The sequence below is a fragment of the Atta cephalotes genome (assembly GCF_000143395.1).
Source record: "Atta cephalotes unplaced genomic scaffold scaffold00009, whole genome shotgun sequence".
In the NCBI taxonomy this organism is placed as follows: domain Eukaryota; kingdom Metazoa; phylum Arthropoda; class Insecta; order Hymenoptera; family Formicidae; genus Atta; species Atta cephalotes.
The window spans coordinates 3,748,828-3,759,160 of record NW_012130073.1 but is presented as its reverse complement, the minus strand read 5'-3'; the positions used below and the strand labels follow the sequence as shown (position 1 = coordinate 3,759,160).

The window sequence follows — 10,333 nt, the reverse complement described above, 5'->3', positions numbered from 1 at the left end:
CCATTAGATGACATTAAAAAAATGCCACGAACTTTTTCCCACACCTAATATTTAGTTGTCTTTACGCGATTTCTGAATTTCTCTACTCCACCTTGTAATATTTATGAATTTCTTATAATTAGAGGCAAATGTTCCGTTGTGTAATTTATGTCATTTGTACTATAAAGTACAAATAAAAATAAAAATCTCAAAAAATTCTGCAACTGAACATTTTCAAGTATTATTGCTATATTTGCATATTACAACCAAAATGTAATGAGGGGCAATGAATAACACGTAAGTATATAATTTTCTCACTCTTTTATATCATACGTAAATATATCGACATAGCTTTAAGACAAGATATACGCTCAGGAAGACTTATCCGCTAGTAATAGCTATCGAATTCGACGAACTTAATGTATATAATTTCTTTTTCACATTGAATACTTTGAATCGCAATTTAACGAACATGCGTAGCATATTTTAGAGTTACACGATTATTTACAAGGTTGTTTATAGTTAAGAAAAATGGAGATTTGTTTTTAGCACTCCTGAAACTTCAGTGACGATTTATGTGTGAATGATTAATATCGCAAATTACATTGTTATTAGAATGTATCACGTATTAAGTTCTGTTATTGCGTTATCACGTTGCTAGTTCAGAAGGGAAACGAGTTTATTATATGATATATGCTACAGCATTTGTGTAGTGCTACATTATTTTAAGTGGATCTAGTTATTCAGAATTTCTCTAGCGAAGATCTCAGAACGAGTTATCTGCGATCGGTTTTATATCGTTGAACATTAATCCTGCCTTTGCTTTTCATCGCGGTAATACGCGTGAATAAGTATCGATTAATATCAGAATGATTGATGTCTCATTGTTCTCTGTATCTGATTGTAGTTTCTTTTCCAAAGGCGTGGCATAGTGCTACTCCGCGACAATAAGCTATTGACAATAATCTCATCTTTTTTCTCATCTTTTATTATAATTTGCAATAATTTATCTCGAAATCCCGCGAGTTATTAACATCTAACTGAATCATCCGCAAATTATTTTCTACCTTTAGAACGCGCGACGAGTGCTTCGCGCGTTCTTTGGAATGAAAGACACCGATCTGATTGCAACAGGGCTAAAAATCGAACGCAATGGGTCCGTTCGGAAAGCCAGTTTCATAAAAGAACGCAGAGTTTCTCTTCCATGAAAGTGTCTTTCCTAAGTCGTTCGGTGGTAGTATAAATTAGTCTCGTTTAGCGCTCGTTGAAGCAAGATGTACGCCTCAAACTTCACTTCCTCGTGAAATCTCAAACACTTCCTCATAATACTCGTAGGTGATACATTACGGTGTACATCTCTTTAGTACGCCGTATAATCTTGCCACGGTCTTTGCTGTCTGTATTGCGTTCCGCTGATCTGTACAGCCTCCGGCGTCCTGTAATACACTGCTCGACTCCGATCATTATTACTGACACTCGGTAGGAACTGATTCGGAATGAACGATTTTTGTTGATGCTGCTGTTGCTGCTGCTGATTGATTGGCCTGGAGAGCTTGTAGTTGTTCTCAGAAGGTTGTAACACGGTGTCTCTACCGAGCTGTCTGTGAAGAGGTAGAACGAATCCGCTCGGCAAATTAGCTTCTTGAACCAACGTCGGCGTCAGGGCGTCGTTTAGAGTAACATCGTACTCGCTCTCGGGAATATCCTGAAGGCGATGCGTTACTTCATTGATTCTTTGCTTTGCCCTGTAGCTACCTGGTCCTGATGGCAGTTCCTGAGTGTCCTCGTTCTTGTACGTCGAGCTGTAGATATTTGGCGTAGTCTCGATGGAAGGAAGTCTCATTTTGCTGCGAATCGGAGAACCCGAGGATGTCTGTACATTGCCGACATTTGCGTGCTTTTCGCTCGAATAATTTTCTATCCATTTAGGCGTTAGATTCTCAATTTGATGGTTACGCGAATCGTACGACTGATTCTGAGTGGAGTATTCTTTGGAAGGGTTTGACAAATCTTCTGGGCCTCTCGAAACTCCCTCCTCATTATTCTTCTCTATCGGTTTTCGTAACGCCGGTCTGGCTATCGCGCTATCATACTCTTCCTGACGTTGTTTCTTCTGAAGATCACTTTGTACGGTTTTATAAGCGTCATACGTCTGCTTATTATCCGATCGCAGAGGTGATGCCTGATGATTAAAGTTTCTGTTATCTTCTTGTTCGTCTTGCACGTAATAATTCCTGTAGTCATTCTCGCCTAAAGTGCTTTGATGATCAGTTGTTGTCTCTTCGTCTCTTCTAGACGATTGCGGTGCTTTAGAGCCGACCGGTGATAATCCTCTCGGATTGGGATTACCGCCTCGAGACGGTAGGAAAGGCCTCTTCACGATTCGAACGGTGGTTCGAGGTGGAGGAGGAGACGGTGGCTCTTCCAATGGCTCGTCGTAATACTCGGAAGAGTATTCATCCGGATACGCGATTTGATGATTCTGTTCGTTTCTACCTTCTAGGTCTCTATCTTGGTAATCCACTTGCTGAGACAATCTCTGAGAATTCTCGGACAAATTTCTGTGATAATCCTCAATATCGCTCACCACACGACTACTTTGAGTTTGAATAGGTCTAGTTGGTCGTTCCGGATAAGATGGCTTTTCCGATCGATCGGTCACTGCGTCTTTAGAGTCTTCTTCAGGTTTACGAATAAGCTGTTCTGGTAAACAAGTCGTCGTAGTTGTTGTGGTAGAAGTGGTTGTAGTAGTAGTCTTCTCGGTTGTTCTATCGTTCGAGTTGGGTCTTCTGGATGCTTCAGTGGTATCCACTAGATCCTTTGATCTCGAGGAAGATCGCGATCGTTCGGCTTCTCTCTCGCGATCGAGAACCCGTGACGAGTATGGTCGTTCTTGTCTTTCAGAATCTTGCGACCTTCCTCGTGAATCGCGATCTGAGGATCTCTCGGGACTGCGATCTTTTCCACGCTCGAGAGCTCGATCCCTATTTCGATCTCTGTCTCGATCGTAGTAACGATCTCTCGAGCGATCCTGATGCGTTCTTAGTCGTACTTCTTCCGGCGGTGAATGATAACGAGTTCTAAAAAATGAATTATCATTATTATTAATTATAATAATTAATTATTGTTAATGATTATGAAGTTCAATGATTGCATTAAACTTTTTATAGATTGATTTTCACAACACCCTTTTATATTTATTATAAAGAGAAAGCAATTTTAAAATTTTATACAAAAATTTTTATGATAAAAAATATGTTATCAATAATTTATATCAATAGTTTCTTGATGTTATCATTAAAATAATTGAATAATTGAAATAATTAAGAAAAAATAATTGAATAATGAATGATAATTGATATAATGAATATCAAATTAGTGATTTATTATGATATTTGCTTTAATTACAATGATAATTATTGTTTCTTTAAAGCAAAATTTATGAACATGAATTTTTTTTTAGTAGTTTAGTTTGAATATAACTTTATCGGTGTTGTGTACGTTACCTTTACCTACCTGAGGGGACGATCCCGATCCCGAGTTTCATAGAAATCTCTATCTCTGTCTCTGTCTCTATCTCTGTAAGAAGGTCTTCTTCTGAGTGGCCTTCTCGGTCTGATATCCTCTAATTCATCATCGTAATAATCATCCTCTGCCAGATCTGCTGGTCGCCGTCGTGGCTCCTCTTTAATCACAATTTTATTTTCAAAAACCGATTTACTAACTTTTTTGTTGAAAATTTTTTCGAATAATTTTACCTGTTGGCTGCGCAGGAGTAGTTTTATACGCATATTTATCTTGTTCCGAAAGTGGTACTGGCCGTCTAATCTTTGGTGGTGTTCTTGGCCTCGAATAAACCGAAATACTAGGTGCAGCTGGCTTCACCAGACCTTCCGCATTAAATGACGCACTCGCCGAAGGTGCTGCAGGTTCCTTATCGTCGTAATCATCTCTATATCTGACGTGAACAGAATGTAATATCAAGTTTCGTAAGCGTGTATCGTTCGAACAATATGGTATCTAAAAGTATTGTTGCATATATAAGATATGTCGAAGTGGTTTTCGATAGGATCAACATCAGCATGTTCTCACCTCTTATCGGAATATCTTCGTTCATCGGTATCTCTGTTTCTCGACTCTGGGCGTCTATCGTATACATCTGAATCTTCTACCTCTCTCGATGTAGATCTGATACCTTGATCCGGATTTCTTCCCCGAGGTCTCAAGTCATCCTCCAGCGGATCCCTCGACCTGGATGGGTCCCTTCTATTCCCCCTTGCCGGATATCTGTCCCTAGCGGTATCTCGATCCCTATCATCTCTACCGCGCGCTGGCGGATCCCTATCACGGAAGTCACGATCACGATCCCGATCCCTGAACTCACGATCCCGGTCCCGCCTGTACTTCCGATCGTCGTACTCGTAGTCGTCTCGGCCGATGAAATCTCGCGAGCGATCGTACTCATCATCATAATAATCTTCCTCATAATAATCATAGGGTCTTCTTCTCGCTGGAGGTCTTCTTCTAGGTGGAATTCGATCACGTCCAGAAGTTCTGCTAGTCGGCACAGTGACCGGCGCCACGGTGGTCGTAGTAGTAGTCGTAGTTGTAATAGCTTGGTAAAGAGCATCGTTTCTGTGCCAATATTTCTTGGAGTTAGCACAGTCGACTTCGGATACGAAGTGACAGATGAAGGTCTTCTGGTCGAACGCCGTGAAATTGGCGCACAGGAAGTCATAGCGGGTGCCAAAGAGACAATGATGGTAGACCTTGAGGAGGACATACGTGTAATGTTAGAATTATCGCGACACGTCTACCGTATCAATAAGAATGGCGACGTTAATTGCGATGGCCATTAAGAACACGGAATGAATTTTGACGCTGGACGTTTACGAAATCGAATCGCGATCGATGGGTGAAAGTGGGTGGCAAATTGGCGCCACATGTCAGACTTTCGAGATTTTTGAAGGCGCCTCGGTCGTTTTCTTTTCTGATTGCTTACTGCGGGAATCTCGTTCACGATTCGTTATGTTGACCGTCCTCTAGCAGTAACGAAACGTTGGCGACAGGATGATTTCAGCACACTTTTCACCGAGAACGAACGCGGGCGATCTTGCCGCACGCGCCACCGACGTAGCTTTCACACGGCGGCCGCGAATGTGCGAGTGCGAATAATTGCACGGAGTCGCATAAATGTACGTTGTACGGTATGGTCACGAATGAAAAAAAACTCATGTCTGTGTGCGATATTATCTGGAACGTACAAATGCCGTAGAATTATCTAGAGGAATTATCTAGAATCATTCAGAGCACATCCTTTCGATAAGTGTCCGGCACCGTCTTTCACTGATTGTGAGATCTTCGTAAAAAGTAGAAGCTCTGATCCTTCCAATAATCATGAATCTTACTCAATTCGTAACATGTACATAAATGTCAGACGATCATCGAACGTCTGATCGCACGTCTAATGAGTTTCACGCATATATGTGGGTATAAAGTATTTCCATCGACATTATCATACAGTATAGTTAGAATCATTGTAATTTCACTGAAAGTTTTTTTTATTTTAATCTTTATTTCAAATCTTTATTTCAATTTATCTTCCAGATTTTATAATTAAGAATTAAACTAATTTAATTAATTATTGAACAAAATTATTGATTACATTTATTTTAATGAATCACATAATACTGTTTCGAAGATTCCGATCTTATAGATAATTTTAACTTTGGAGAATTACGGTGGAAAGTCGGTAAAATGTTTAGTTGGTTGAGACTTCCCTATAGCAAATGCAAAAAAAAATCATGGTTATTTGCATGAACTAGAGTTGGAATTATTCAGAACGCATCTTTCTTTCCGTATATGAACTTTTTGTATCCTTAGTGTCGTCAGTTATATGAGCGTTGTCTCCGCAAACGTTAACAATGTTACACCGTTCGGGAGTATTAATTAGCAGGATTCATTACAATTGTAAATTCTATCTGAGACTGGGAAGATTAGAAAATAATCTAAGCGATCGCAGGTGATTTCCGGGAAGCCAGTGACGAATTAATTGCTCATTTCCCAATTTCTCTTCCGCGACAAATCTTTCGCAAAACACACAGGATGACCGATCTTCCCGGTGGTCCTTTTTTCTACGCGCTGCGTAGAGTATGTCCCGGGCCGACGAACTCTGCTCGTTACATTTGCATGACAATGCTCCATTCGTTCTGCAGTCCCGCAAAAATGATCGATAAGAAAACGAGCCGAGTCTGGTCGGAAAGGGGCTACTTTGCAATCGCTTTCACAATTCTAGGAGTCGCGCGCACGTAAATCGCGGAACGGTCAGGGACGGGAAGCGTAGCAGACCACGAAAGTCCTCTTCCTCGGCTTCTTTCCACGATGACCTTGTTATTGCGGACGGCAAAAAAGATTTTTTCACTTTCGATATCGATTTCTAATTTATTGCTCTTGCAATAGACAATAGTCTTGCAATAGAAAAATTAATCGTGTACCTATCAATTATTTGGCGCTCCTTGAAAAGACACAACTACCTCAATTTTATCGTATTAATCGCAATGATATTATATGTTATATGCTATACATAACAATGATACATTATATGGCTATACATAGCAATAATATATCGCAATGTTTATGACAAATTTTTGATTATTCATATGCAATTGCCAATTACACGACTATTATCAAGATCTAGCTTTGTCGATTATCTTTGTCGTACGAACGAGAATGTATCAAAAATCGGCGATGATTTAAATTGCATTGTTCGACGTTGATCTTTTCGATTTTGTATAATAAATATTACTCATGCCTCTCGTTTGCTACACAGATATACAATAATTACTGCTTACTGTCTATACGGTAATTACTCCAGAACTATATAATTTTGTTTCATTCAAACGACGCGAATGAATCTGCAACGATGATTTCTCAATCGCTCGCTTTTATTTGCCGAACCCATGATTCCCCGGGTTCGTGCTGAGATTCACGGTGAAATGATCGCTCTCAACGATGCGATGATTGGTAAAAGTGTGCTCAATCGATACGCATTTTTTTGTATTCGCGTCTTGTCCGAGAACTCGCTTTCGTTCGTGGTTGTTCACGTCGATGTCAATGCTTATCAATCAAGCTTTCATAGATGGCATCGACCGATCACTGGAATCGAGTAATGATGATTGTTTTCCATCGATGTTAGAAATTAGAAGGCAATGCTCTCGGATCATTGACACCTGTTTATTACGCGAAGGAAACATTGGAAGATCTTTCTTCAGAATTCATTCAGGCGACAACTGATTTCCCTCTTGCCGCATTTGAATTGACATCTTTTTTTTAACGAAGAGGTAATTCTACTTTATTATCTGTTTAAAATTGCGTAGCAGCATCTCGTTTTAATAATGTTTTAATAAATGGACTTTAATTGACGTATTGTTTGTTATGACGGACATTATTCGACATAAAAAATTTGCATTGCTTTTACACTTTCTTTTCAAAGATGCCGCTATTTTCTCGACTAGATACTATTTTTATAATTAATGCAATTAAATTTTAATTACCTGACACTTGTGTGGCACGCTGGCGTAGAATCCGTCGTGTAAGCCGTCGCATTTGAAATCGATATCCTCGGGTATACTATTGTAAAATGGATAATCACTGAGATTATAGCCATTTAATTCGCGCGGTAAATTCGGATCCCATATGTAGTCGATCTGTGGAATTCCCGTTAAAGTGTGCCCAGTCGTTCCGTTAGTTTCGATCGTGACTGTTGTTGTCTGGAAAGTAAAATGAATATTGCAGTTTTTTCGCGATTTTTAACTAAAGACCATGACATACAAAAAAATTTAAGCAGTAAACAGTAAGCAAATTGATCAGTCACAGTAGAGACTGTAAGGCCATGACATAAGCAATCGCAAATCCAACATTGATTTCCTTATTGCTTAAGTTTTTTGTGTATCATGTATCGTGTATCAAGTTTTTTGTGTATAACATCAAAGTTAACATTATAGTATTGGAAAAATTTGAAATTAGTTTACTACAAATATGGAGTTGTCAGAAAAGTCATGATGTATTTTTGTTACATTTTTAATTCAAATTTATATATATCCTACATTCAATTATACCATTCGATAGAGAAAAGCTTCAGTTTTAAGAATCTGTTTTAAGAATTACGTCACGATATTTTTTTAATGGAGTTATGAACAATTAAAATCAAAATACTCCTTTTATTTAATCCGCGATAACTCAGTAACAAAAAATCGTAGGAATATTTTTAAAAAATGATTTTGCAGGAAAATCTGCAAGTTTTCATGATAGATAGTCGAAATTGTCTTCAAATTTTTTTAAGGCATGTTACAGTCCTACAAAGTGAGAAGAAAATTTTTCATTTTTTTCAAAGCTGATAGTCTTCTATATGTAAAAATTACCAAACTTACATAAACTCCTAAAATACGTGTATAGTAAGCTTTTGAAAGTAGAGACTTCAAACTTTAAAATTTAAATTTCGTTCATTTTTAACGAAGATATTGTATATACAATTTTGAGTTGAAAAATGCGTCGTGACTTTTCCGACGACGATTTGATATATGACTATATCAAATCTCATAAAATGGCTTTTATTTTCTACGGGAAATACCTCCGTTCAATATAATCGATTTTGCTATAATGACAATTTCCGCCTACCGTGGATGGAAAAGCGCGTAGACCGATATCTTGTAGAAAAGTTATTTCACGCTTGAAGAAGTCGTGTTATAATGATTAGCGATGAGCATTCGAGTTTGATACGATATTTATGGGTACTCGAGTTCGATATGATGTCATTTCGTTTGTATACGAAGGTGAATCTGTCGAGCGTGAGTTTACTTGAGCATTAATTGATTTGACGCCGACATACATTAATCAAAACGTTACGGCGCCTTCGCAGATACAGATACGGATGAATCCTGATGTTAAACCGGATTTACATGACGTAGAAATTTACGCAGGGCTGTCTTCGTGATTTGGAACGAGACACGCGATGTTTATCATATTATCATGATGATCAATGAGCTCCTTGCTTCCAAGATATATTACCAGTTAATTTACGTTGTGTTGCATTCGTGATATTTTCTTTTATTCGCAAAGAAACATTGGCGAAATGAGAACTCGTTTGGTACACGATCATCGTGACTGTGGCGTCGGTTTTGCAACGATCGATAAAGGATTATGTTTCGCCTACGTCGTGCCATCTGAACGACACGATTGCACGATTTGAAACAAGAATGTATAATTCGAGTTCGATAATAGAAATATGTAAGTTACATGAAATGAATTTTTTAATCCTATCTATAATACAATTGGAATATTAAATTTAACACATGTACAAAATGTTTTTTTTGTATTTTTTTATTGTATTTATGTAAAACCCAAAATTGAATTTATCAAAATTATTTTAATTATAATCATTAATCTAAGATTGTATATCGGTTCTTAATTGATGCAAAATCATACTCAAATTTGAAAACATAATATCAGGATTTATGTAATTATTGATTTATCAAATACCCTTAAATAACATTGAATTAATTGTACTACTTTGTGGTTTGTTCTAAATGTGGTTGTCTTTTTTACATACCTCCGAATTCGCTTGATCATTTTCTTCCTCTTGAGGTACCTCGGTTGTGCTGGTGGTCGTTGTTGTGGAAGTAGTCGCAATCTTAAATTTTGGCCTTGTCTTGAGTGCTGCGGAGACAGCATGGGCCAATAGAATTCCTGGAAAAAGCAATTTTGTTATTCAAAACGTAAAAATATATTAATGTATATTTAATAATCATTAGATAGCGTGGGTAGAAGTCATGATTTTCTACAGTTGCGCGACTAATTACGTCTGAGGAGTAAAAATAGTTCGGTTTGCTCGCCTGAGGAATATCGATGGCCCCGATGAGTTGTCTGATACATTAAGGAAAAAGGCCATCCACAAATTACGTAAATCACGAAGAAGCGTCGGCATTGCAAAACTTAGACGCGGAGTATGGAGTGAGAACCCAACATAAGTGTTGCAATTTTCTCTCGCCGAGCGAATGCATTTGGTTGGGTAATTGTTTTTAAACGGATCAAGGCTGTCGAATCAATTGATCGTTTCCTTTTCACGTTTTGTGTACAATATATGAGTCACATATGTTATAAGCTCATAATACGCTGCGTTAATCTTCAATCAATTATGGAAATTTTATTTTTACTCTTAGTAGATTTTTATATTTGTCTCTTTTATTTTTTTTATTCATAGCTTCTTATTTTAGTCAAATTCATATCCATCTTTCATATTCCATCTCTGTCTTTAAATTTACTCTAAAATAAACGAGGGATGCTCTCTCTCTCTCTC

General features: G+C 37.9%; 1 protein-coding gene across 1 annotated transcript in view; it reads right to left on the bottom strand.

Moving 5' to 3' along the window:
- Window positions 1-1,339: 1,339 nt before the first annotated feature.
- The window catches only part of LOC105627527 (uncharacterized protein DDB_G0287625), an 11,457-nt gene continuing 2,463 nt past the window's right edge, over window positions 1,340-10,333 (bottom strand). The window contains exons 2-7 of the mRNA XM_012208808.1: window positions 9,587-9,723; window positions 7,533-7,748; window positions 4,072-4,748; window positions 3,738-3,937; window positions 3,496-3,664; window positions 1,340-3,059 (exon numbers count right to left, since the gene is read on the bottom strand). Coding sequence (XP_012064198.1) covers window positions 1,340-3,059; window positions 3,496-3,664; window positions 3,738-3,937; window positions 4,072-4,748; window positions 7,533-7,748; window positions 9,587-9,723 — 3,119 coding nt within the window. The remainder of the gene's footprint in view (window positions 3,060-3,495; window positions 3,665-3,737; window positions 3,938-4,071; window positions 4,749-7,532; window positions 7,749-9,586; window positions 9,724-10,333) is intronic.